Below are 27,000 nucleotides of genomic sequence, written 5' to 3'. Positions count from 1 at the left end.
CCTGCTGCTGGGCGCCGCCCAGCTGGTTATTAACCTTTCGCACACAAGCCCCCTCCCGGTCACGTGTCACAACCTCCCGCCGTCCCCGGTGACCCACCTTTGTCCCGGCATTTGTCCCGTTTGTCCCACTCAGTCGTCATCGGCGCCGTGGTGATGTAACGGAAAAGAAAAACAGCTTCCTAAGCGCCGCCTTACGAAATTGGGGTAATTAGCGGCAACTATATAAATACAAGGATCTCACCCGCTGTTACTAGCCGCATCGGCTGATATGAATGGTAAACACAACGGCTCTTATACGCTCACCTACTTTTGTGGCGCAATTTAGAGTACTGAAGCAAGTAAACAGAGGGCTATTCTCACAGACTAGTTACGCTAGAACGCACGCAAGGACGAGTTATACACACACGATGGCGGGCACAGATAGACTACAGCAAACGTCGCAGATTCTTTCGCGGTCGACGTCGTCGGAGATCCGGTTGGAGCGCCCCTTCAAAGTGACAGTTATCGGGTCGGGTAACTGGGGGACCACCATCGCCAAGGTGGTGGCGGAGAACACGCAGGAGTACCCGCAGCTGTTTGAGCGGCGCGTGGACATGTGGGTGTTCGAGGAGCAGATTGAGGGCCGCAAGCTGACGGAGATCATCAACGAGCAACACGAGAACGTGAAGTATCTGCCGGGAATCACGCTGCCGGAAAACCTGGTTGCGAACCCGTCGGTGGCGGCTGCCGCCGCGGACGCGGATGTGCTAGTGTTTAACATACCACACCAGTTTCTGGGGCGGATTGTGGAGCAGCTCAAGGGGCACGTGAAGCCGGGCGCGCGGGCGATCTCGTGCCTGAAGGGCTTCAGCGTGGGCAAGGACGGCGTGCAGCTGCTGTCGACCTACATCGAGGAGCACCTGCACATCCCTTGCGGCGCGCTATCCGGTGCGAACCTGGCGCCGGAGGTGGCGAAGGGCAACTGGTCGGAGACGACAGTGGCGTACACGCTGCCCCAGGACTTCCGTGGCACGGGCAAGGACGTGGACCACGCGGTATTGAAGAAGCTGTTCCACCGCCCCTACTTCCACGTGAACGTTGTGGACGACGTCGCGGGGATTTCCGTTGCGGGCGCGCTGAAGAACGTGGTTGCGCTGGCTTGCGGTTTCGTGCTGGGCCTCGGGTGGGGCAACAACGCAGCCGCAGCCGTGCAGCGCGTAGGCTTGAGCGAGATGATCAAGTTTGCGCGCATGTTCTTCCCGGAATCGAAGGTGGAGACCTTCTACCAGGAGTCTGCCGGTGTCGCAGACCTGATCACTACCTGTGCGGGTGGCAGGAATGTCCGCATTGGTCGTGCCATGGCAGAGACCGGCAAATCCGCACAAGAGCTTGAGAAGGAGCTCTTGAACGGCCAGTCATCCCAGGGCATTTACACGACGCAGGAGGTGCACGAGTGGTTGCAGCAGTGCGGCAAGAAGGACGAGTTCCCACTGTTTGAGGCTGTGTACAAGATTGTCTACGAGGGCGTTCCAATGTCCAAGTTACCTGACATGCTTGAGGATGCCTAAGCGCCTCTGGGCCTACGAGCCCGAACCAGCGGCAGACTGGCGTTGCCGCCCCGATATACCTACATAAACTTGTATACTATGAGGGATCCTCAATTGACTATTATTACTTCTATCTTCAGCTTGCTCTTGAAGAGGACCGGCTTCCGGATTATTCTGAGGTAATCAGAAATGGTTTTCTGGATGCCGGATGCCGATGCCCTAACTAATGCCTCGCGCCGTAGCAAACTTGTGCGTGATCCGGTCACGCACCGGGGTGTGGTTGCGTACTAGCCCCGCGCGAGAGTGTATCGTGAGTCAATATATTGTATGTTACTTTCAATATTAGCCTCGCGTTCGGCATTGGGCAAGCCAGGTGAAAGAAGTCACAGATTATCCGGTGATACTATTCCGGTGCGTTCCGCCTTCCTTTCGGCGACAAGGATTATCCGACGGTTTGATCCGCGTCTTTCCGACATGCATGCCGATCCGGTGAAGCGGTTGCGCCGTGCAGCACCAAGCCATGCACCATGCACGTGGATGTATAGCGTATAGTCGGAACGACGAAAGGACTCACGTGATATGTATTTTAAAACCTATTCCAAATTAACTTTATATTGAATAATACTGGCAACATGGCCGAGCGGTTAAGGCGAAAGATTAGAAATCTTTTGGGCTATGCCCGCGCAGGTTCGAGTCCTGCTGTTGTCGTTATTTTTTGCTTGCTGGCATTTTGGTGCTTCCAAAGGAAATGTAGTAATAATAATAATAGAAGGTACCCTGAACGGCACTAGATTGTATTAACTATTTACTAATACTGACTTAGAGCACATATTGGAGGATCTGATTTTGCAGATACGGATCGACCTCAGATAAATGCTCAAGTAGCACGTTTTTGATCTCAGTTGGTGGTAGGATACCCAGGTTCATGCGGTAGAGGAAAACTAGCGAGTCAACATTAACACTGAAGTTGCTGGTCAAGTATTCCAGCCAATTGAAAGTAGGGTCGCTTACTTTATCTAGTGGCATACTTGGAAATTCAGTTTCTAGGCCCTTTGCAGCGACCTTCTTGGCAATCAAATCATAAGGACTTGAGTCCCTGATCACATTTGCCAGGCTCAACACCATTGCACCAGTCATAGCGCTTTCAGCACTGTGGTACTTGACCATCTTGGTCAGGGCCCCCAAGGCTGGCGCCGTTTTCCCACATTTTAGATGGTATCTGAAGTCTAGATCGTAGCACATGTCATTACTACGGACCTGACTGGCATACCATTTGTAAAACTCATCGTAGAAATCTTGTACGGGGGATTTTGTGGCAAGCAATGCATCTCCAAAAGGATCCTCGTCCCCTGAATAAGCCAGAACTTGATTCCTTTCAGTCCCCTTCCGCTTGTTTAACGCTGCAGCTACCTTCCTCGCCTTGCGATTAGAACGTTTGTTTGCATCCACTAGCGCGTCGCCGCTGTCTGCGGTTGCGCGCAATTCATCGTCCAAGGAGAAATAAATATCGGCCACGCCTACGAGGGCTCTCACATACATGGGCTTAACAAATATCTGGTCACCCCACCTCAGCATTTCCATATAAGCCCTAGGCGTTCCTTTTCTCATACAATAGGAGTGGAAGTCTAATTTATCATCTTCAAACTGCTTGTAGATCTTTGGTATCGCTGAAAATCGTTTTAATGATAGGCCTTTAAATTTCTTCATTTGATACTCTTGCTCCCTGATCTCTGCAAAACGAGTTTCCTGGCTCTCCTCATCTTCAGATGGAGGCAGTTCCTTCAACGCTTCTAGTTTCTTAGCCGCCTCAATACTCAACCTGTAATAAGCCTCAGCCTGTTCAACAATAAACCAGGACGCCTCCATCAAGTGCAAGTCCTTGACACCATTAGCAGTATTGTCGTTCTTCGTGAACAGAGACACGACTTCGACAGCTTTGTCAATCATATTAGCCCTCAAAAAGTACTTTACGGTCTTAGTGTTGACGAAACGGTCCTGCAAGTCCAATTTTCTTCCCTCATCAATTACCTCAGCGGCTTCCTTCAATAAGCCAACATGCTTGAGGATGCGCGCTTTCAAAATGTATAATTCAACCAAGGTTGGTGTATGGTTTATTGCAAGATCAATGCACTCCTGCGCCCGAACAAAATTCTTCAAAAATAGGAAGTGCTGGGCAAGGTAATAGGCTGTCCAAACATACTGAATAGGAGATGCCGTGCCGTCGATTGACTGGAAGTAGCGTGTGACGATTTTTTCGGAAATGGATGGAACGACGGCATTCCGCTTGACATAAAGTGGCTTAATATTGTTAAAGGCTGCAGGGACACCGCGGCACAGTTGACCAAGAATATAAGCTTCCAGTTTCTTTTCAAGCTCCTCAGGATGGTTTATGAAAGTGAGAGGAATGAATTTCGGTGGCTCCGCCCTTGGGTAGAAACGTTCCAACTTCTCGTACAGCGCTTTCTTGATCTTGCCATTCCCCTGGATGCCCAGCGCAACCTCTAGGAATCGGTAGTACTTGAAGTTATCAGGGTTTCTCTTTATCAAAATTCTGTAAACCTGCGAGGCTTCCTTGGTGCAGCCAAGCCTCATGTACACAGCGGCGCGCCGTTCATACCAAGCATACTTGTCAAACACCTCATTTTCGATTTCATCCAGGTGAGCCAAAACCTCACGCAGTTTCGCAGAATCGTCGGCGGCAGCCTTGTACAACAAGTCGTTTTTGTACATCAGGCATTCACTGTGCTCGTATGCCTCTGCCTCGCTGAGCTTTCCCTTGGCGAGCTCCTCAAAACGCGAAAGTAGTTGTGCACCCTCGGTATACTGACCATTCAGATCATGCGCAGTCGCCAAGGATGTCCAATTGGCACGGTAGCCCATAAAGTTTTCCCAGTACTGCTGCCGAGAACCAAGCAATCCCTTCCAATCACCAACCTGCGACTGCAAGCTGGAAAGATCCCTGTATATCTGCTTGTTGGTTGATCCGTTATCCAGCGATGCTTGGAACCACTTGATCGCCTCCACGTAATCTTTAACCTGCCGATAATAAATGCCCAGAAGGTGGCAGCAGATAGGCGGCGCTGCCGTGCCCACTATTTTCGACACAGCCTTCTCGATATATGTGGCTGCTTCGCTACGCTGCTCGATGAACAAGTAGTTCAGCCCTTTCAGGGCCAGTGATTCAACGTGACCAGGGTTTTTTTTCAGAACAGTGTCCAGGATTTTCAGCGACCTCTTATAGTTCTTATTCTCGTAGAACTTCAGAGCTTCCAGCATATTGTTATCATCTTTGGATCTATTGCCCAAGGACGACGCTGGTCTACCACCAGCAGCTACCTTCTTTCTAGACATATTCGTTGTCAATTGAGAGGAATATATTTGCCATCGGAAAACGCCATTGTAGTTATTAATGAGATTGAAGATGGTGAAATCCAAAAAAACACTTCGTAATTGGTGAGATTCTCTCACTTCGATGTCACGGCGATCTTGTTTAAGTCGAATACTGACCAAGGTGGAATAGATATGGTTCGAGTATCTATTCAAGTGATATACGTTAATATTACAATGCTAGTTAAATATACATATCTTTATGGGTCCATAAGCGGATGTGGTGCGGGCCATTAGTCGTAGAGGTAGCCGTTTGCAATGAAACGAATCATGTATTCTTCGACATGACGAGTGCCTTCGTACTCGTCCTCGACAGGCTCTTCATCAACATCTTCGTCAGGGGAAGGGTTTGCACAGGTACTGCTTTCGCGGAAGTCTCTATCGTCGACATCCACTTCTTTCATTGCCAAGCGCGCTGCTTTGACATCGTCTTCGTCTTCTGCCTGTGCAAGTAGTCTTTCAAGTTTCTTGGAGTCTGCCGTGGTGGCCGGATCCTCAAGAAGAGGGCGTTCGTCTGCAATCTCTTCTGTCTCGTCAGACCCGAGAAGATCCTTGACGGAAAGTCTGCTGAAGTAGTCGGTGGTGAACTCGCCTTTCTGGATGACAATATTGTCAAGCTGTCTTTTCTGGTTCGCCTTCTTGAGAATATTGCTTTCAATGGTATGCTCGCTAACAAAGCGGTATATATGCACGTCTCGGGTCTGCCCGATTCTGTGACAACGGTCTTGGCATTGCTTGTCCATTGCAGGGTTCCAGTCAGAGTCATAGAAGATAACCGTGTCTGCGCCGGTTAGGTTGATACCCAGACCACCCGACCTACTCGACAGAATGAAAACAGTGATACGAGGATCTGTGTTAAACCTTTCTGTTAGGATCTGACGGTCTTCGATCTTTGTTGCACCATCCAGTCGCATATAGAGATAGCCATGGTAATTGAGAAACTGCTCCAGGATATCGAGCACCTTGGTCATCTGGGTGAAGATCAGCGCTCTATGCCCTTCCTCTTTCAACCGTCGTAATAAAACGGCTAAACTCTGTAATTTACCACAATCATACTGAAGTAGAGATTTGTCGGGAAATGCAATTGACAATTTGGTTTGCAACAAGTGGAATGGGTTTTTCATGCGAGATAATTGAGTATTAATGTCTGATTTGATAACTGGATGCACTGCAGCTTCGCTGTCCAGACCCAATGACAATACTCTAGTGTCTAATGTAATCGCTGTGGGCGTAATAATTGCAAACTCATCAATAATGCGTTTATGTGTGACCAACCTCGTCTCTAAGGGCTTCATTAGTTCAGACATCACGTTACATTCCAATGGTGGCCTGTGATGTACCGATACAAGCCTTACTAAGTTTATCCCATAAACAGGTCGTTTCTCGCAACGAAGCGAGTTCAAGTAGAAAGTATGGCGATACTGATCAATTAGTCTGAGACGCTTCCGAACAGTATAACCAGTATAAAATTCATGCATATCTTGGTAATTCAGTACATTAGGATCATCTTTCGCATCAGGCAAACTTGCATCTTTTCTTAGTTTTTCCACTGCTTCTGAGAACTGGCGCACGCACTGGAGCCTTGCACAGCTATCTGCATAGTGTGTTTCCATATTAAAATCATTTTGCGTAAACGCTAGGTTCGTGCACTGCAAATTGACCACTGTGTCCAAGGCATGTTTATTGAGGTTTTTCAATACTAGTTGGTTAAGGTGGGCGTAGTTTGACATGACGCTCCGGTCCATACAGAAGGACGTTAAAATCGGTCTCACCTCAAACAAGTCTGGATGATTACAGACTTTTCGCAATTGCATGAGACAGTTAATGATAGACATGAAGTTACCGCTGGCCAGAGTAGCTTTTGTCTGAGCCCGAGACATGAAATCGTCATACAGAAACCTTTGCCTCTTTGATAGCCGGCAATACAAAATATGTTCATACTTGGCGGGCATCTGCTTTTCGACATCTGCCTTTAGTCTTCTAAGAAGATATGGCCGCAAGACCTGGTGTAATTTTGATACGGTCCTCCTGGTTTCGTCGTCGTGCTCTGAGTCGTTCGCTGCAATAATCTTATCAACAGGTTTTCCAAACCATTGCTGAAAGGCATCCAGGTCAGCAAAACCTGAAATCTTACCATTCTCTAAAGCAGTTTGAGGCATTAGGAAGTATAAAAGAGACCATAATTCTGCAATGTTATTCTGCAAAGGGGTACCTGTTAATAGAAGCCTACGCCTTGTATTGAAGTTTAGTAGAGCTTGCCAACGGGTCGATTTAAAGTTTTTGATATTATGAGCTTCATCTAAGATCATATACTGCCATTTCTTCCTTTTGAAGGAGTGTTGGTCATGCACCACCAGCTGATATGAAGTAATACAAACATGAAAGGCATCCAGTTTGTTCCATCCCCTCCTTTTCTCTTTACGTTGCTGCGGTGAACCATAATACGAGAGTACTTTGAAACCAGGTGCAAATCTCTTAAATTCCATCTCCCAGTTTAAAAGGACGGATGTGGGGACGATAATCAGGTGCGGCCCCCAATTTTCTTTCTCACAAGCAAGGTATGCTAAGAGTGCTATCGTCTGAATTGTTTTACCGAGACCCATTTCATCAGCCAAAATGCCATTGGTATTGTTGTTATATAGAGAAGCCAACCAATTCAAACCCTGTTTCTGATAAGTCCTCAGAGTTCCTCTCAGAAGGGGAGGAACTGGGACATCCACAACAGATAACTTCTCTAGATTAGTGGATTCATCTTTATCCTGCATTTCTAACGAATCAATCTCCATATTTGACACTGCATCTGCATTAGGTTGTACTCCTTCTTGATCTTCATTCGGTGTAGATGATAAAGACTCTTCTGTAGAATAGTGTGCATCATCAGAGAGCTCCTCAGCAACATTCCCAAACAAGGAAGCCAAACCAGGAGTTTGCGAACTATTGCTGTTGATCAGAGACTCATTTTCAGATGAAGACGTCTGCGAGATTTCCGACTCTGAAAATGATGACGAACTGGAATGATCTTCGTCGAGGATATTATTTTCTTCTGTTTCAAATGTACGATGAAGTTCAGCTTTCTCGCGCTCACTTAATAATATTTTATATTCCTGAGGATCCTCTTCAGGATTTTCGGTCATGGAGGAAACTTCACTATTTTGAGATCTGCCATCAATGGTTATATGTTCAAGTGCGGAGTATTTAGCCCGAAGCTGCTCCACAGTAAGCTTTGAATCGTCTTCACCTGCTTCTACTTCGCTATCATCAAGCTCGCTAGATGAGCTCATCTCTTCGTCACCAAGAGAGGATTCATTCTCCGATAATACCTGGCTCGATGTTTCATCGTCGCTGTCATCGTTTTGATTTAGTTGTGCACCAAGCAACTGGGTACTTTGCTCTAGCATTTTACTTAAGTGTTCCTTGCCTTGAATCCTCTTCAATTGATCTTCTTCATCCTTCTTCAACACCTTGTAAGCTCTCTCTGCTAAATTCCACCTCTTCTTGACTGCCTGTACGGCAGCTCTGGCCAGCGCACGCCGTCTTTTCTCTTCTTCCTTGGTCTTTCTCTCCTCAGCACCTGCAACATGCTTGAAGTGTTGTTCGATCATCTGAGAAATCTTGCGCGCCCTGGCTATACGCCCCCTCTTCCGATCCTGGAACATTCGACTCATAACAACACCATGATTGTTTAAATGATCGCGCAGAGTGTGCTTCTCCTGCTCCTGGTAAAATGTTGTTATAGGTTCGGGCTTATTAGCCTGGCTATTCTGTACATCTTTCAAACTGATACCTTGTATGCTATCCGTGTGACGGTCGTAAGTTAACACACCACTTTTTAGGCCCTTCCTTATTGCAGAGACCACTTTCCGTTGGGATGCAATGTATGAATCAAACTCTTCAATAGAAATGTCTTCATCCAGTGATTTATATGACTGAAGGAATTCATGAAGAGAGGAGCATTCTGGTTTCAAAATATGCAAAGGATTTGTTACAGTTTGTTTCGGTGGGTGAACGATCAGTTTTATCCTCCGTACCGGTGCTTTCTTTCTCTTCAAAGAACGTTTGACCGTGGGCTCCTCATCCTCTGAGGATGTCGTGAAGTAGAAACTGTCAGAACTAGAGCTCTGGTACCCTTCATGATCACCTGAAGGATGAATAGTGCGGTAGGTATCCCGTTGTGGCGACTCAGGGCTCCACACAGTGGGCGATGCACTCTTCTCTTCCTTCAGATGTTCTTCGTCGTTCGTCTCCTTGCGCACCACGGCCGACTTCCGCTTCTTGGAATCATGTGGCAGTGCAGTCTTGGCCGCATCACCAGGCTGTTTTCTCTTGCGTGGTCCCTGCTTCAACATAGGCCGGTCCAGCCGCGCGCGCAGATCGGCGTACTTCTGCTCCACCAGTTCCTCAACGCCCTTCAGCAGAGCATTCCCTTCTTCCTCGCCGCGCCCACGCTTCTGACGCCGCCTGATTCGTCGCATTGCGCTGCTCTCCTCCAGCCCAGGCGCGCCGGCGTCCTCTTCCATACGCAGCTCTAGATGCTTGTCGGCCAGAAACCGAGCAAACGAGTCCGACTCGTGTCGGAACGCCGGATCAAACTCCAGCAAAGATGTGAATTCGTGCAGATGGAACAGTTCATTGGTTAAAAGGTCGTACTGGAACTTCCAGTCTGCCAACTGCTCAGCCCCGTTGGCTTTCGTCATCGCTCCTGTCCCCGGTAACGATTACCCAAAATTTGACCGCCTTATGACCGGTTATTCCTTAATCTTGCACTACCTATAGAAACCTCAGCTGCTGTACAATCCAATACTGCCACTCTATACCTAATTCGAGGCCGATTTTCCCTTGTTTGGTGCAGAATCCTGTGTTTACGAGCCTTTCTTTTACCTGTTGTGAAGAACTTCGCAAGGTGGCGAGTAAGCCCAGAACTTGCGAGGCAGAAAATCTAACACCCGGAGCACGGGGAAAAGTAAGGCCAGGGTAACCACATCGCGAAACATAGGTCAGCGAAGGAAGACCTGTTACAGATGGCTTAGAAAACACAACCCGCAGTGTACACTCATATCGGCATGCGGAGATGCATGGCCTGCATTGCATTAGAGCCTTGCAGCGCATGAAACCAAGCGTACAGCTGCAGGTCGCTAAGCGCTCTTAGGAGATGCTGCGGCTGCTTTGCAGCATCGCGAGGAGGCATTCGCCACTCGCCTTCTCATCGCCGCCTGTCGGCTCGTCCACGGGCCGTGTTAATAATTATTTCAAGATCTGCCGCCCGGCTGCCATACCAGCAGTTACGCAAGGCGATAGCCAGATTCGCTGCAGCAAGGTCCGCTCGCGCGCAGGGCCGCTGCGCGGTGTCTGTGCCAGCGCACACAGCATGCAGCGGTAATGGTGCCTGATGAAAACTGAGTGAAAATATTAGAATGCCATTTTGAGCTCTTTGCCCCGCTTCGAGGCACACGCCGTGTTTTTGCGAGAACGTGATCGCCTTTGATGTGCGTTACATCTCCGAAAACGGAATTACGAATTCATCTCAAGACAGGCCGCGATGCAGACAAGCCCCCGTAACCTCCAAGTGCTGCAGCGCTAATGTGCAGTGGATAACTACAAAGATAGAACAAGGCTCAATGTCTATGTACGCAGTTAGGGACGAAGGAACGCACGCAGCCGCGCCGGCTGATCATGTGCTCTGAGGTTCAGTCTCGTCAGTATAGAAGAGCCAAGAGAACGCAGTAAAAACAAATTTTTAAAAAAAGGATCTTCGCGCTAATGTTATTATTATCTGGCTGGAATTTTCCTTGCTTGACGATTACGGTTGATTTTTCATGGGCTTATGCACATTCCTCAGGAAAGGAAGATGTTCGGCTTTTATGGAGGGTATATATGTATACGATCTTTCATACTTTCGGGTTCGTGCTATATAACTAAGATTGGACAGAACTGCAAGGGCCACAGAGGAAGAGCTGCTGCATTGCACATTAGGCAGGAACAGCGAATGTCTACAAATGCACACTACACACTACCGCTCTCAGCCGATCCCAATCTCAGATGCGCACAGCAAGGGACCCAGTTCTTTGCCCATGCCGCTGTACTCGCAGCGGGGCGCAGATGGGCTGCTAACCATTAATGCGAGCGCTGTGGGCTCGCCTGTGGGCCCCCAGCCGGTGATACCTCCACTCATGCACCAGGTGGCGGTCGACAAGCACGCTCATATCATGCCAGGCTCGTACGCGCTGCGACAGAGCTCGCCCCAGGTCACGGCGATTATGGGCGAGTTAGCGATGCTGAAGAAGTCGATATTCCAGTCGCTGAACGGCGAGTTGACGACGGAGGAATACAACAGCATCTACCAACATTTGAGTCAACTGCTGGCGTCCCTCCCACCGCCCGTCGAGCCATCTGCAGCGCAGCCCCAGCTGCGACTGCCGTCGATATCTCAAATTATGCCGGGAACAGAGCCCCAGGAAGTCCAACGTACCTTCATCATAGCATCCTCCGAGTCACAGCAGGGCCAGCCGTACATCTCGCCGCCGTTAAGCTCGACAATGTCTACGCACCCGCTTTCACCGGGCATGTCGGTAGCCAAACCGAACTACTCCGTGAGCACCAAGAAGAATGTGTGTAAGGTTTGCGGTCGCGAATGCCGGCGGCCCTCTACACTCAAAACGCACATGCTGACCCATACAGGACAGCGGCCGTTCAGCTGCCGGCACCCTGGCTGCAGCAAAAGTTTTAATGTGAGAAGCAACATGCTGCGGCATGAGCGGCTGCACAGCAGAGGCAGCGAACTGGTCGACACTCACTCGCAAAATTCTTCACCACAAGGACAGCAGGCAGGCTGATTGTCCAGCACTACTGCGCGCACAGCCAAACCAGAGCACGGTGGTTGCAATTTCGGATTTACGTTACCGTGTGATTAGCATGCATAAATGAATTCATCCCGCTACGAGCTTTGCAAATGTCTTTCTGGGCCTCACCACCCGCCATCATACTGCCCAATCCCACTTCCGACCTCCCTGTCAGGGCACCTACCTCCTATTGGTCAATCTAGATTTCATTTCGTGGTCAAGCTTCAAATTTGATAGCTATTATTACTACTCATTATTCTATAGAAACATTTCGCTAACATGTAGGACTCTCCATATAAAATTCCGAAAAAGGACCTTATCTCCCTAATTCGCGTTTGGCATTCGCGTGATCGTACCTCAAACATGCTGCCCCTGCGAGCTGGCGAGTTGCCTGTGCTGCGCTGTCACTCTTTTTTGGCACTGCACAGTCCTCATGTGGGGCGCAGCGGATACGCCGCTCCTAGACAGTAGGCCAATTGTGACTAGCTATAGTCAGGCTAGTGGCCCACTTGAAGATGTGCTAGGCAGTACAAATAGTGTGGTAATCAGTCTATAAAAGTTACGTACTCTTGGATCTGCTGAATTCTTGCATTCAATAAACCTCAAGCAAGGATATACACGCTGGGATTAGCACTGTAGCGGATCTTGGGTTCCTATGATTTTAGGACATATATCTTGCAGGCTGCTCTTAGCTCCGTTGGGAGGATACACATGGTGTGATTAATCCCCAGTCGAAAGAGGAAGTAGGGTGGCGCGGGGCGATGCGTCAATAAATTGGTGCCCATTTGAAATGCTGGTGTCGAGGATTAACCGCCTTGCCTTTGCCCGCGCCGTTCCTTTCTCCCGGAGGCAGGCAAGAGATCAAGCTGCGGCTTCGTCTCGACAAATCTTTCCCGTAACAAATAAGGCAACTTAATCTTGCTGCCATATTTAGGACGCAGGCTGATCGACGAAATATCTGTGAAACTGTACCTGGTTCCGGGCTATGGTCGAGCGGAGACAAGCACGTGCGAACGAGATCTTGGCCCATTATAAAACGCTACTGCCTATATTGCGTAAGCGGATCACATGATATCTCCGCGGCAGACGTGGGTGCTGTATCTTGATCCAATTTTGCGCATACCCTTTTTGAAAAGCCATATTTCAACAAGTAGAAAGACAATAGGTCGCGTTACAGGCAGCAAGCAGTGTTGGAAGGCGACCAAGGCTGTTGTTTCAGCATGCCATTGGAGCACTGCAGACAATGGCACTGGCCATGGTTTCACCTTCGGTCGCGTTAAAAAACGTGTCAATTTTAGGGCTTGTTTCATATCGTAGGAACCGATCGCAAGGCGGGATCAATAGCGTCATATAGAGATTGCCCTCCGGTGATCATACTACGAGACAGAATTGTCTTTGGATCTGCATACTGTCGGTATTTGAGGCATTAAAAATAACGGAATATAAAATCCTGAACTCGGAGCACGAAGAAGCCCGCGGAAAATAATTCTCATCAACTGGATTCGCACATCCGCATGCGTCTCTCGAAGGGAAGAAAGAACCTTCGTAGGTAACTGTCCTCGAGTGACCTATCTTCTATTTTGTAGTTTTCATTCTTTCATACTTTCATAATTACTTAGCCTTATGCTAAACGATAAACGTCATAAATTAAATAAATCTTCATTTAATAATTGGAACGGACCGGGAAACAATCGCCCCCAGCAAATGTTCTGTGTTCTCCGGGGAGACTATGAGGAAAGACATAGACAAAAACGCAAATTAAACGATGAATATACTGATAATACTGGTAAGCTAATAAACTTAGCTGACGGGAATAACATGAAACGTAACAAAAAGCGCAATAAATTAAATGGTAACAAATATAATTAAACCAAAAACAACAAAACTGGAACTGGCAGAGTTGGACCATAACTAAAAGTCTGTAGGACACGGTATCGAATCAGACAAAAATATAACCATTGCTACCTTGCTCTAATCTGTCCAGGGATGCACCTTTACCCTTGACATATGCCTCGCCGCCCTGCACTAAAATCTGTGGATGCGATGTAGACTGACCGCTAGTCGCGGTTGTTGGTGCCTGAGTAGCCTGGGACACGCTGCCATTGCTTGAGAAATCTAGGCGATGTTGGTGAAAGCTGGTGCCTAAAGAGTTCGTGGGTGAAAAGTTGAACGCTGACGTGGAAGGTGGAAACCCAGAGTAGTCCAACGAAGAAAGGTTGGGAAGCAAGGTCGTTGCTGGAGAGCTATCAATTGCCGTAGAAGGTTGGAAGCCGATATTACCGGAAAGAAAACCCTGCATTGGAACATGTTTCGAACCGGTGCCGCTCAACGAGTCCAATGTGTAACCGTAGGCCTGCGGCATGGCAGGTTGATGCTGATAGGGAAATTGTAGTTGCAATTGCTGCTGCAGCAACGGCTGTGCAGAAATGACATGTTGAGGCTGCTGTTGATGCTGTTGATGCTGATACTGATGTTGCTGGGAATGCTGCGGGCGGGCTTGCTGCTGCTGCTGCTGCTGCTGCTGCTGCTGCTGTAGTGCTATGGCAAACGCCTGCTGCATAGCGGCTGTTTGCTTTGCGCTCCTGCCCCATGAGAGCCGCACCCTCGAATTACCAATTGGAAATCCTTGCATCTTGGCGATCGCGTTCTCTGCCGAACTGCGATCCACGTACTGGACAAAGCCGCATCCTTTGCCGACCGGGATTTTCACGTAGACTATCTGTCCGAATGGCTGGAAGTAAGCCCGTAGCTCATCCTCAGTCACGAGCGAAGACAACCCGCCGATGAAAACCGTGGTGTTATTTGGATCCGCAAACTGAGACAACGCAGGTTGCTGCTGGACAGGATATATAAACTGGGACTGCTGTAAAAGGGTCTGCACGTTGCTCCCCTGAGCGAGCCCCGGGCTGTTCACCGCCGTGCTCGCCGGACTCGCAGGCGCAGCAGACGCGGGATTTCCGCTTTGAAACCTGGACTTGTTCTTGGAAGTCGTGGACACGCGAATCGCCCTCCCGTTCAGGAACACGCCCTGCATCTCGAGTAGTGACCGCTGCTGCTCCGCCTCGTTGCCGAACTTCACAAAGCCGTAGCCCTTCGATACTCCCGTTCCCTGGTCGAACACAATCTTCGCGTTTAGAGTTGACGAGTAACGCGAGATAAACAGCTCGAACAGCTGCGATTCCGTCACATTCGGCGCAAGGTCCCCCACAAAGATGGAAAATTCGGAACCCGGTGTCGTCGCAAACGAAGCCCAGTTCAGCTTCAGCGTGCGCGATGCGTCCACCGGGATCGGCAGCCCCGTCTTCAGCAGCGCGTTCGTCGCTGCCAGGTTCGACGGAAACTCAACAAAGCAGTACCCCGAGTTGCCGCCCCCGCTGCTGTTCTTGATCAGCTTCACCTGCACGTTCGCCTCGCCTAGCGTGGCCCAGATCTGCTTGATGTCGCCCTCCGTCCAGCTGGGGTCCAGATCCCCCATGTACAGCTGCGTGGAGCTCGTGTCCGCTCCATTGGATGCTGCCGACCCCACCGACGACGCCGACGCCTGCCGCCCGCCGGCTGCGCCACCCTGCGCGGCATATCCCGCGCCCCCATACGTGTAATCCTGCGCACTCTGCGCCCCGTAGTGCGCGTTGAAAGACATTTGGTCCAGCAAATGACAACCAGCCTACCCCTGCGCCGCTCTTGTAACTGCTTGCAACTGGCCACCGCTTGTAGCTCGCTTGAAAGGTCAGTCTGATCGCTCCTCGCCGCTTCACAACACCCCAACGCAGAGTGGAGGGAAGAAAACAACCTGGAAAAAAATCTCACCAATTGTAAGCAGCCTGAAAAAACAATATCCGCGCTGATCTTGGGCGTGATTCGGCTTCGTGCTGTTAATTCCTCTTTTCAGCTCTGTAGTTTCTGTCGCCTGCGTCGCGTGGGCGCCGCAGTTTGCGTTCTTGAAGAAATTAGGGAGTCTGAAGCCTTGTCATGGTAGCCCGGGCTGCCGGCTTTCGAGCCGTGCTGATGGAGCTGCTGCTGCTGAATCCGAGCGTGTGCCAGACTTGCCTACGATCGGCGTTGGCGCTTGCGTGCAACTGCAGCCCACGCAGCGTTCCCCGGGTCCGGTAGCGATAAAGGGTCGGACCGATGATAAAGGGCTGCGGCGGCACCTGCTGACGTCGTGCTGCAGCTGGCGGGAGACGTAGTTTTGTCTGGAGGGGGTTGGGCTCGCGGCGGCGCGGCAGTCACGTGATAACGGACGGCCGGGCCGCACCATGGGCCAGTGCAACGGTAGCACAACGCGCGGGCGCGGTCGGGCGGCTGGGGCAGGAGCGATGCTGTGTTATGCTATGTACGTCAGGCCGCGGCTTGCTGGACGTGGTCCAGCAGCTGCAGCAGGTTGGCGGCTACGCGGCCGCAGTCGCCGCCGTCCTTGACGAGCGAGGGCAGCTGGGCGGCGAGGACAGGGCGGAAATGGCCCAGAAACACATCGCGGCGCGTGGCGGCGTCCTCGCAGACCAGGGTGTCAAGCTCATGCAGGGGGCGGGCGGCGGCGGCGGTGTCTGCGGGAAACTCGCGGACGAAAAGTTTGAGGTGACTGTAGGGCTGCGGGCAGTCGGGGAGCAGGTACTTGGCGTAGAGCGCGGGGGCAGCACAGCCGGCGAGGGCGGCAGCCGCGGGCTCTGCGCAGCCCAGACGGATGAAATCTGCAAGCGCCTGCAGGTTCTGGTGCTGCAGGGCGCGGTTTTTGTGCATGCTGACGACGTTGCTGCCGGCGCCGGCGCTGGCGGAGGCGGCGCCGCGCAGCGGCCAGCCCAGGACGTTGCAAAGGCCGCGCAGCATTTTGACCCACGCTGCTCGGACGAGCTCGTGGCCTGCGTGGCGCAGCACGCACTGCAGGAATCGGCCGCTGTCGCGCTGCACGCCAGCGGAGATGTGCGTCATGGCACTGCCCATGAACAGCACGAGCGGGCGCATGTACAGGCGCATGGTGTTTGCGTCGCAGCTGCCGACGACGTCCAGCAGCTTGAGCAGCTCCTCGCGCACGTGCTTGTTGGGGTCGCACATCAGCGGGATGCACGCTGACATCAGGCGGGACGCGACCTGGCCGTGGATCACGCGGGGCACTGCAACCTGTAGGTAGATAAGCGTTTCCTTGCGGGTAATTTCGCTGTGGTGTTTGCACAACGAGAGCCGCCGTAACAGGTCTGCCTCGGCGTCATTTGTGGAGGTCAGCTTTGTCTGATTAGGCAGGTGGATTGTCTTGGCCACGAACGAGGTATCCGTGGCGTTCGACGCAGCCTGCTTCGGCTTTCCGACCTTCAGTTTCTTCTTCTGGAAGTCCTGCTGCTTTAATGTCTTCTTCTTTGCCATCCGTGCTTTATCTTGGCGGCGATGGGTAGTAATGGCACGGATGGGCTCGACCAGGTTAAGCTCATCGCGCCTGAAAATTTTTTGGAGTCGATAAATATACACGTTATAGGATCCAGATAAAAAGTTCAGCGGGGAGCGGTTAGGTTCAGCTACCAGTACGGAGGCCGACAGCTTGCAAACCCAGCGAGGTCCAATATGAGTTCCAGACATGTCAGAAGGCTCGCAAAAGACGACCTAGAGGCCACCCTTGCCAAGCTCACGGGGGACACGCAGCCCGCCAAGGGAACCAAGAAACCCCAGGCACTACCAAGCCAAGGGAACGTTTTCGCTCTGTTCGATGCGCAGGATGCTGAAGACGAGGAGGAGCAGGTAGACGCTGCGGACAAGTCATCAGATGTGGAGCAAGAGGCGAGAGCGCCCTCAGTACAGGGGGCCGCGTCCAAAAAGCGGAACCAAAGGAAGAAGAAGAAGAAGAATCGGCAGAAGGCGAAGCCTGAGTCCGACCAAGAGTCGGATGGCGACTTCGAAGAGATCTTGCGTGAGTTTCAGCTAAAGGATGCGATGGCTTCCGGGCCGCAGGAGGCGTCACAGCGACTGCAGAGCGTTTCTTCCGACGACGAATACGATACAGCATCGGAGTCCAGCTGGACCGAAGGGGATATAAGGAAGCAGGAGGTGATGTGGGACCCAGCGTTCACGAAGTTTAGCGATTTTACGGGGTTTGATGATGTATTTGGGGGCATCGAGTTCAAAAATCTTTCTCCAGATACAGAGTTCCGGGCGCTGTTCGGGGACTTATCTCCAGAGTCCGTGCAGGACGTTGATTCGATGACCTCGACTCACGTTTCTCCACAGGTTCTGAAACAGATCCAGCGCATGAAACGACTTGTGCGGAACTGGGGCGGCAAAGACCGTAGATCTGTTCCTAACGGCGGTGTTGTGCGTAGATTGCAGTTTAGCAAAATAAAAGAAGATTGGCTACCGACACCTCGGGGTGAATTCATTATGACTTCGCTGGATAGGGCAGACCTACTGGATTACGAGGCATGGAAAAGCCCGGCAGACTGGGCCGACGTGCTTGATGTTAACGTCACCAAGTGGCAGAAGCACTTCTCATTCTACAAATTTGAACCGTTGAGCGAAGATATACACAAGAAAGCCTTGACGGAATTCTATTTGAATGTGATCCTCCACCCGGACCACGAGGCACTTATCAATACCATCTCGTCAAAGTATCCTTATCACGTCCCCGCCCTACTGCAAGTGGCCCTGATACTTGTAAGGCAGGGCGACTCTTCTAATAGTAACGGTCTAGTGGAAAGAGCGCTTTTCGTTTTTGATCGGGCGATTAAAAATGGCATTGTGTTTGATGGGCGGCAGTGCCAACTGCCCTACATCTATTTTTACAACAGGCAGTTCTACTTGGCCATCTTCAGGTATCTGCAAATAATATCGCAGCGGGGTGCAGTAGGGACTGCAAGTGCGTGGGCTAAAGTCTTATGGTCGCTTTCGCCATTGGAAGATCCACTAGGCGTTCGTTATTTCATTGATCACTACGTTTTACTGAATAAAGAGTACAGTTACATGTTGAAACTCTCTCGGTCGTCTCTTGTAACCGACTATAGAGACTGGTATACCTTAGGGATAGCTCTTGGATCTGTGGTGAGCCATCTGCACGTCTCAGACAAAGAAAGCGCTCGGCGGGAATTGGAACGCGCGTTCAAGTATCACGCTGTTTCTCTTCATGCTCTGTTCACTGATGTGCTGCTTGGCTCTTCTGTCGTAGACCTGGCCGAGCACATGACTCCTACCGTCGAGATTGAAGTGAAGGCTTACTCCGTTCGCATGAAGGCGATATGGTCAGACACAGCATTGGCGTGGCTCCACGATGAGATCTCGAATTTACTTAACCGGTACCACCGTGCAGGGGACATAGAGGTAGTAATGCCTCCGTCAAACATACCGGGGAGCGGCAATCACTTTTTCGTGGACGGTATTCCAATAGGATTATTAAGATTTGCCATTTTATCCCAAGAATCGACGGTCATGGCTAAAATTCCCGAACGCATATGGTCTTCCAACGAAGTGTTTGAATTCGACGTTCTTCCACCCAAACCAACGACTATAGAATTTGAAGATGTTGTTGAAACCATTAACACATTTGTTAAGGATGATTCTTTGCGCATGGCGCATTTATCGGCCCTTCAAGATGAAGAACTTCTTAACCAGGTGAGACAACTTTCCCTAGAACAATTTTTGGAACAAAATCCACATACTGTCATGGAAGATGACTAGTCTCTCTATATCTGTTAATCCTATTGCATCGCACAGACGTGTTTGTTTTTCGACCCTTATACACTGATGATCCGAGTAGTTATTCATGCAGCTGAATATTTTAAAGATCCCTATATAAATGTCGTTTACCTTTGGGGGTAGTGTTTTAGGTACATTATTAATTATGTTCCAAATCATACATCTAGAAGAGGGCCTATTTGGAAGCACGTATTTTTAAATTAAAAGATGCACTGATGTGCAGTGTCCTTTGATCTCAGTGACTTTGTTAATGGATACTAGCGCGCAGTGTCCGATGAGTGAACTTGCTCGAAATGTTCATTTTATTTAAAGTAGCAGCTTTCGTTGACGTCATAAGAGCTTATACATACAACAGCCGTATTCTACAATGCAACATTCGACAAGGATACCAGCGAATGCAAAATAAGAGACCAAAACACTATGCCGGGATTAGGATGCGGGTAAATGTCAGCCAGGTACAGAAATAAATGTATTATTGGAACTGAATGCATCGGGATTAATGAAGATTATGAAGGATTATGGCCCCGGCATGACATTCTGGAAGTTTACTGGCGAGCCTGTGTCAGCACCCTCGATGGATTGCTCTTCCGTCTGGTTAGTTGAGCGCACAGCGTCACTAATAACATTCGGATTTGATACAAGATGAGCACTCGTGCCTTGTTCTGCCCGCCTCATTTTCCCGGTATTTTTCATGTGTTGAGATCGCGGCTTCACAACCTTTTTTTTGGTTAACATGTGCGAAGACTTGCCCGATGATGCTATTCCTGAAGCAGATGCAGCCGCATTTTGAGTGCCTACCCTGTTGTGCTTAACAAAGTGCATGCGCGTGGCAGAAGAAGGCTGTGTGGCTTGGATCGAGGGGAATCCGCGTAGGTATGAGTGCATATTTCCCCGTCGACCATAATATCCCTGATAAAATGGAAAGTTTTTTGCAGTAGAAGACGTAGGAGGCTTTGACTGATATGGAGAAATGGCCATGTATGGATTTGTTGGTGTGGTACGGTATATTGGAGTGAAAGAGCGCCCCATAAATGGCGCTTGCGGGGGCATGAACAGATCATTCTGCTGTGGTTGACCAAACTGCATATGCATCCATTGTTCATACAACTCATCGCCGCCTGGATATGTATTATTGTAGAAAACATCTGGCATAACATATGGATACATGGCAGCTGGCGGTACGCCTTGGTAGCCGAGGTATGCATCTTGCGGCGGAAAAGCACCCATCCCACTACTATTTCTGGGATTATTTGAAATCGGAACATGTTCTTCTATCGGTTCGTTGACGTTATCGGAATCCTGATCCTCGTTGCTGGGATCGTCATCAGTGTCACGCGCCTTGCTATCCTTAGGTTTCGCAGTTGCATAGTACTCACCATTGGTCATAAAGTGTGTCCTAGTCACAGACAATGGCGGCGGAGGGATAGTTGCCTGCAAAGAAGGCGCTATGGGTGTAGGTGCAGCAGTAGAAGTAGGCGGTATGGCGCCATACAGGACCTTCGTTGAGATATCACCATGCACAAACGGCGGCTCATACAGGGCTGCTGTGTGTGGCACGGCGGGGAAAGCGTCGAGTTCTGTATCGTAGAGAAGCTGGTTCGTAGATAGTCGGTTTGGCTGCTGCTCCTGCCGCGGGTATTCAATTTCAAGGGGAAAGTAGTCCAACGGAAAATCGTCGTCTTCTTTTGCTAGCAGGTCGGCTGGATTGATGTTCCCCCCCATCGCGTACTCGGGATTATCGACGTCGACCGCCTCGATCACGAGCTCTTGCGGCGAGTAGTTCGTTGCCGCGGTCGACGCCTCCGCCTCTACGCCCATACCGCTCGAGAGGTCGACTTCTGCCGTCGTAAGGTCACCGGTGAGATCCGGCGAGTGGGACAGCTTCGTTCTCGTCTTCTGCTGCATGTCCACGGGTATGTCGTCTTTATCATCATCATATTCATCTGCCTCATCCTCATCGTCCTCGTCCTCCATCATATCGGGCCCCACATGACTAACGCTTGACGGCCCAGAGTATATATCTATCCTCTTTGTATCCACATGCTGTACGACCTGATCGTAGAGCGACGTTCCAGACTGGTCGTCGTATCGAAAGGTCAGCGCAGGCTCCGCTATGGCGCGGGTGGTAGACGGCTGGCCGGCCACCTCGCGGCGCAAATCTCGCTCCAGAGCGTCCGCAAACAGCTTGTCGTGCGGTACGCTGAACCAGAAGAATACCTTTTGCTTCTTCTGCGTCTTCAGACACAGATTCTTGTACAGAAACGACAGAAACTCAGACTTGGGCATCTCCAGCGTGGCGTCCACCCCACACTTTAGGTTCCGCAGATCAGAGAAGATCCCCTCCTCGAATTTCTTGCGTTCGACAACCTCGCGGCCGAACTTCTGCATGCGGTACACGCAGCATCGCACAATGTCCGTCCCCGTGATATAGTACAGATTGTTCCAGAACACGCACGACACAAAGCCTTCGTCGTTGTTCAAGTAGTAGCGTCGGATCACCTGGTTTTCCTGCCAGTTCGCGGGCGCCGTGGCAAGAAAGAACTTCAGGTCCTCAATCAGGCGCAGTGCCTCCTCCACGTTCTCCGGCTTAGCGCGCTCTACACGCTGCTCCCCTGTTTTGGACTTCATCATGATGTTGTCTGTCTTGAGCACCGACATCTTGTCGGCCTCCTCCGCAACCCCTGCTCGCACTGTGCTACGCCCGCTCGATACACGCTGGCTCGTGCGCACTCTCGACGCTACTGCTTCGATACCTCGCACTGGTGACAGCTACGTTTGAAACTGCTAATATCTGTGAAGCAGAAGCAAATCGCCAGTGTTTTAGAAACAAAACAGGAATGTTCGCTGTTATATGTTTCTAATTCCTGAACCAGGCTGTCTTAAGTTCTTGATGCTACGTTGTATATAAACGCTGCACATATCCGTGCAGCTGGCTCCAGTGCCAAGTTTCAAATTTTTGTGTTTCATCCTGAAACGTGGGAAATTTGCTGGTTTGATGGCGGTGCAGGATAACCCGCCTGCGCCTCAGATTCGCGTTGCTGCATAAGCAGACTGACTGCACGTATGCGCCGCTGGCGGAGTGCTTTAAGTATAGCAGCTGATTACCCTGGCAGCATGGCGGCAAAGGGGTTGGCAGTGCTTGGCTAGATATTGGTGGAGGGCGGAGCTCCGTAGTAGCGAGATGGCGAAAACGTAGCTAGCGACAGCGAGATCCAGATAGCCGGGGCCGCAGTCGGAATCTGGCGCGGGGAAGAATTGGCCGTCGTGCAACAGCTGCTGGAGTTGGAGCAAGGTCCGGGAGCCGCGGGCCTGCAAGACGTCCAGTAGCGGACGGGCGGGCGCTGTGGCGGGCGTCGGGAAAGCGCCTGCGTGAGATGCGAGTCTGGCATTACGCACCTGGAAGGAGTTGCGGGAGGCCAGGGCGAGTCTGAGTGTGCGTGCGGCGAACACGCGCAGCGGGGGTTCGGCGCTGACCCCATAGAGCCGCAGGAGCTCGCTGTCCGGCAACTCGAACAGCAGCGTGGCCATATAGGCGTCGTAGACCGTAGAGTTCAGCAGCGTGGCGAGCAGCGCGGCGTGTGGGTCTGTGATGCGGGCCGCGACGGCATCGTGCACTGCGCCTGCGCCGCGCTGTGCGCGGGAGGAGGTCTCCACCAGTAGCGGCAGCTGTCTGTCGGCGGCCGCATAGCGCGAGAGCAGCAGGACGCAACTGCCCTTCGAGGGCGCCGATGTGCTGGTCGGAAGGAGGAGCCCGTTGCGTTTGCAAACGGCCAGCTGCGCAAGCAGGCACCATGGATCCGGTGCAAGGAAAGCGCCCGACTCGTGCTCGACCACCGCGTAGACGCCGAGCCGGAAAGTAGGCTGGTTATCGGTGGGCCCACCGCGGAACGGGTACGAACGCACGGCGTGGTCGTTAAGAGTGGCGTCGTCCGTTGCGGGCACTGGGCCGTACTGGCTCAGCGGCAGAGCGTCGAACAGCTGCTTTATTGGGGCAGGTACTTGAGTGAGAGTATGCATCGCTGGGCTTCTGAGAGAGCTGGGCGGGGAAAACAGATTCCGGAAAAATATGCGGGAGCCGATGAGCCAAACAGGCAGCAAGCACGCCTGGCACACATGTCTATACAAATATGTACCTAGATGTTCGCAGCACGTCGGGCGAGAACGCTAAGCAGCGATGCAACCGGGTAGACCGGGGCCAGGCTTGCTGCGAACATGAAATTGGAAGCCTCGCCCTTTGTCAAGCTGGCCACATAGTGATCGATGTGTTGCTCGGTGACGTGCTGGCAAGCCTTCTGGTCCTTCGCGCGTTGATGTATCAGCATCTTCCTGATGGCTGCTCGCTGCTTGTCTGTAGCGACTACCTGGCGCCAGGGAGCATATCGGCTAAGGGAGATAGGCTTGCCTGTAGCCGAGGACTCGTTGGACTGCAACCTCCGCAGCAACTCCTCAAAGGCGCCCAATATGCTTACGAGGTCGCTGCTAGTGTGTACCGTCCGAGTACTGTACTTAGCGCCGCCCTCATCACGGAAAGGCAGCCGGCGGTAAAGCTTCAGCTCGTAGACAGGGCCAGCTGTTTCTGGTTTCTTGTAGATCCGAACGTGGCTGTTATTAAACAGGTTCAGGGCCCAAGCGGCCTTGCCCAGTTTGATCCACGAGTGGACTGACTGATGTAGAAGCTTCAGTTCGCGCATCGTGCTTGATAAATCGGCGAGGTTTTCGACGTCGCCACGGGCGACCGAATTATAGTATGTGCGAAAGTCCTCATAGGACGTCAGCGTTAGCTCCATGCTGCTGAGCCCTGACATGAGCTCTCTTGCGCGCTCGTCTATCTTCTTGGTGTATGCTTCCTCGCTGCTGCGTTTCTTGGCTGCGGCTGCAGCCTCCTTCTGCTGCTGTTCTTCGAGCTTCATTCGGATTTGCTCTATCTCATCCAATGTGGCGTCTTCGAAGGCGGTATCGTGGCTATCGATGCCCATGAGAGACGGAACAGACACAACCCCAACCTTGCATGCCGAAACAAAGTCAATGACGTGACAATGATCTTTGCTGTGATGCTGCCTGAGCCCTCGCCCGATCATCTGGACAAGAAGGGTCCGGGAGCGGGTTGGGCGGCAAAGCAGCAGACAGTCAATATTTGGGATATCAGTCCCCTCTGTGAAAATGCCGCAGTTCATCAGAACTTCAATATCCCCCCTGCGGAAGTCCTCCACTATGGAATCACGCTCGGTGGGTCGTGTCTTCGCAGTAACGTATTGCGCCTCGATGCCATTCGCTTGAAAGAGTTTACAGAGGCTCTTCACATGGGATACATCGATTCCAAACAGTAACGCAGATTTGAGTTTATGTTCGCGACGCTTGTGCAGGTATGTATTGAGCACTATACGGTTCACCTGCTCGGTATTCATGACCTGCGATAGGCTGGAAAGCTGGAAATCCGAGCCCGACATCTCCACCCCATCGAGATCTGCATCCACATCCACAGTGGTGAAGCGGCCCTCGCAGAGCCACTTTTCGTCTATCATCTCCAAAATGCCCTTATGAAAGACGATCTCGTCCATTGCCCGCGAGAGCGCTTTGCGGTCTGCCCTTTCGAAGGTAGCACTAAACCCGATAACAGGGACCTTGGTGTCTTTGGTCCCAGCGCCCAGATGTTCAAGGACACGCAGGTACGATTCAGCTGCCGCGTGGTGTGCCTCATCGATGATTATTGCGTCGATGCTACCGCGCGGGTATTGGTCAAGCCGCCGTATCAAGCTCAGGACAGATGCTACCACCACGTCTGCAGTCTCCAAGTTGGCCCGTTGCGATGCCATTTCTACCTGCACATTGAGCTCCGGCGCACAGCGTTTCAAAGTCCTGGTAGCCTGCTGTGCTAGCTCACGCCGATGCACCAGCACCAGCGCCCGGAACCTGCGGCCCTGCTGTTCCTGTCGCAGTGCATTCAGCAGGTTTGCAAACACCACTGTCTTGCCGCCACCAGTTGCCAGGGAAACACCAATTCTCCGCCTCCCGTCCGCAATGCATCGGAGGCACTCATCAATGCACGCCTGCTGGTATTCCCGCAGCGGCAGCGCCGCAGCTGCAGTATATGGAGCTTGCTGGTCCGATAACCCATCAAAAAGACGTCCTAGCGCACGTCCTGCGATGTGTGGAACTCGACGGAATGCTCCGCACAACATTACCAGTGGCCTGTGGTCCGTTCGATGCATCTGACATGTGCATGGCTTGCTGATATCTTCTTCGAGTACTCACGTGATAGAATAATTGTAATGGGTGTTCAGGTGTAGAGAAGCACCCGGAAAACAGCACGTGATCGCCGTTATAATTAAGAAGAATATTACCGACTATTAAATTAACCCTAGTATAGCTAGAATAGTCCCGTAAATTACTACGTGGTGTTATCGTTGATCTTCCATCTACGCACTAATTAAAGAGCCTCAACCTTCTTTGATCATCTTCCACCAATAGTGCAGCAAGGGCAACCATTTTATCAAGTCGTTTATCTGGGGTGTTGATAACCGCGCTTCATCGGGTAAGAACCGCTTTCTCGGGTTTGGAGCATCCACTAGACTGTAGTTTTATCACTCGCGGTCGTCATTCTCCTCACTTCATCCACACTGTTGGTTTCAGTCATGTGAGTTGGCGAATCAGTTCGTATGACACTAGCTCCGGCCTCATTGTAAAACGTCCTCGTCGACTCGGTCTTCTTCGGGGTTTCTTGCAATTGGCGTTGTGATTCTAGGTACTTCCTTGTCTGTCTCGCTCTTCATGCGGTAAGGGCGTCTGGATGTCTCCTTTAGGGATGTTGACAATCTCTTTAGTTATCCACCCTTTATGACTTTATGAGGTCTACTCTTGCTTGGTAGGTATATCTCACAAGCGCTGCCATTCACCTTACTTATCACTTAAAAGATCCCTACGAAGGGCACGGTCAACTTCCTATAGTCATCGTGAGTGTAGATGATATCCGGTGTCTAGTGATGACGGTGAATACCGCAGCTGTACCATTCTCGCTGGAAGATCATCAATTCTAGTATTGGATATGGATCTTTTACTGCTCTTTTGTTCAAAGCTCTGACATCAATGACCAGCTACGCGCTCCTGTTTTATTTGTGCTAGGATAGCTGGACTAGCGCATCTACGAAGTCGTACGCTAGCAGAGCCGAGATAATGTATTCCATGATTTTCATGTTATAAAATAAGGTGCGGTAAGGTTGTTGTCTTGGCAAGCGGCTACCTTCCTGCAGTACGATCTCATGTTTCACACGATGTTTGATCTTCTTCCGAGCTGGCTGGCTATAATTGACTGAGTTATCAAATTCTTCTGAGATATCTTTAGGTACCAGTGAGAAAGTGTCCTCATTCAATGCCCTTTTAGGGCAGAGTTTCTTGGATATTCCAAAGTCCATAAAATTACATCATTATTAAAACATGGCATTAGGCAACTTCATACGGCATCGAGGGTTGTCATTTCGCAAAGTATCGTATGCACTCATCCATACTACCCAGTCGCATAGCTCCCCAGTATGTAGTATATAATTATTACATATTATTAGCGCCAGTAGGGCCTTATTCAGACGTCC

At 50.9% G+C, this 27,000-nt stretch overlaps 10 protein-coding genes and 1 non-coding gene across 11 annotated transcripts; 4 read left to right on the top strand and 7 right to left on the bottom strand.

The window, feature by feature from the left end:
• Positions 1–272: 272 nt before the first annotated feature.
• Positions 273–1,547, top strand: AGOS_ADR311C (glycerol-3-phosphate dehydrogenase family protein; the record flags this gene model as incomplete). The annotated part of the gene is made up of 1 exon (NM_209760.1): positions 273–1,547. One exon carries the CDS (start codon positions 273–275, stop codon positions 1,545–1,547), a length of 1,275 nt encoding a protein of 424 aa, NP_984407.1.
• Positions 1,548–2,152: 605 nt separating this feature from the next.
• Positions 2,153–2,234, top strand: AGOS_t0084. Its single transcript has one exon. It is a non-coding gene; the product is annotated as a tRNA-Ser (tRNA).
• A 111-nt stretch (positions 2,235–2,345) lies between these two features.
• Positions 2,346–4,877, bottom strand: NAT1 (peptide alpha-N-acetyltransferase complex A subunit NAT1; the record flags this gene model as incomplete). The annotated part of the gene is made up of 1 exon (NM_209759.2): positions 2,346–4,877. One exon carries the CDS (start codon positions 4,875–4,877, stop codon positions 2,346–2,348), a length of 2,532 nt encoding a protein of 843 aa, NP_984406.2.
• A 269-nt stretch (positions 4,878–5,146) lies between these two features.
• Positions 5,147–9,607, bottom strand: SWR1 (chromatin-remodeling protein SWR1; the record flags this gene model as incomplete). The annotated part of the gene is made up of 1 exon (NM_209758.2): positions 5,147–9,607. The coding sequence occupies one exon, from the start codon at positions 9,605–9,607 to the stop codon at positions 5,147–5,149; it is 4,461 nt and encodes a 1,486-aa protein (NP_984405.2).
• Positions 9,608–10,906: 1,299 nt separating this feature from the next.
• AGOS_ADR308C (C2H2-type zinc finger protein) lies at positions 10,907–11,743 on the top strand (the record flags this gene model as incomplete). The annotated part of the gene is made up of 1 exon (NM_209757.1): positions 10,907–11,743. One exon carries the CDS (start codon positions 10,907–10,909, stop codon positions 11,741–11,743), a length of 837 nt encoding a protein of 278 aa, NP_984404.1.
• A 1,945-nt stretch (positions 11,744–13,688) lies between these two features.
• Positions 13,689–15,389, bottom strand: NAM8 (Nam8p; the record flags this gene model as incomplete). Its single annotated transcript, NM_209756.2, has 1 exon — positions 13,689–15,389. The coding sequence occupies one exon, from the start codon at positions 15,387–15,389 to the stop codon at positions 13,689–13,691; it is 1,701 nt and encodes a 566-aa protein (NP_984403.2).
• A 698-nt stretch (positions 15,390–16,087) lies between these two features.
• Positions 16,088–17,104, bottom strand: IPI1 (Ipi1p; the record flags this gene model as incomplete). The annotated part of the gene is made up of 1 exon (NM_209755.2): positions 16,088–17,104. The coding sequence occupies one exon, from the start codon at positions 17,102–17,104 to the stop codon at positions 16,088–16,090; it is 1,017 nt and encodes a 338-aa protein (NP_984402.2).
• A 195-nt stretch (positions 17,105–17,299) lies between these two features.
• RQC1 (Rqc1p) lies at positions 17,300–19,399 on the top strand (the record flags this gene model as incomplete). The annotated part of the gene is made up of 1 exon (NM_209754.2): positions 17,300–19,399. One exon carries the CDS (start codon positions 17,300–17,302, stop codon positions 19,397–19,399), a length of 2,100 nt encoding a protein of 699 aa, NP_984401.2.
• A 534-nt stretch (positions 19,400–19,933) lies between these two features.
• STE12 (homeodomain family transcription factor STE12) lies at positions 19,934–22,075 on the bottom strand (the record flags this gene model as incomplete). The annotated part of the gene is made up of 1 exon (NM_209753.2): positions 19,934–22,075. The coding sequence occupies one exon, from the start codon at positions 22,073–22,075 to the stop codon at positions 19,934–19,936; it is 2,142 nt and encodes a 713-aa protein (NP_984400.2).
• Positions 22,076–22,501: 426 nt separating this feature from the next.
• SAM35 (SAM complex subunit SAM35) lies at positions 22,502–23,434 on the bottom strand (the record flags this gene model as incomplete). Its single annotated transcript, NM_209752.2, has 1 exon — positions 22,502–23,434. One exon carries the CDS (start codon positions 23,432–23,434, stop codon positions 22,502–22,504), a length of 933 nt encoding a protein of 310 aa, NP_984399.2.
• Positions 23,435–23,550: 116 nt separating this feature from the next.
• Positions 23,551–25,626, bottom strand: IRC3 (double-stranded DNA-dependent ATPase; the record flags this gene model as incomplete). Its single annotated transcript, NM_209751.1, has 1 exon — positions 23,551–25,626. The coding sequence occupies one exon, from the start codon at positions 25,624–25,626 to the stop codon at positions 23,551–23,553; it is 2,076 nt and encodes a 691-aa protein (NP_984398.1).
• Between the last annotated feature and the right edge of the window lie 1,374 nt (positions 25,627–27,000).

The sequence above is a fragment of the Eremothecium gossypii genome, chromosome IV (genome assembly GCF_000091025.4).
Source record: "Eremothecium gossypii ATCC 10895 chromosome IV, complete sequence".
Lineage (NCBI taxonomy): Eukaryota > Fungi > Ascomycota > Saccharomycetes > Saccharomycetales > Saccharomycetaceae > Eremothecium > Eremothecium gossypii.
This window is presented reverse-complemented; position numbering and strand designations above follow the sequence as displayed.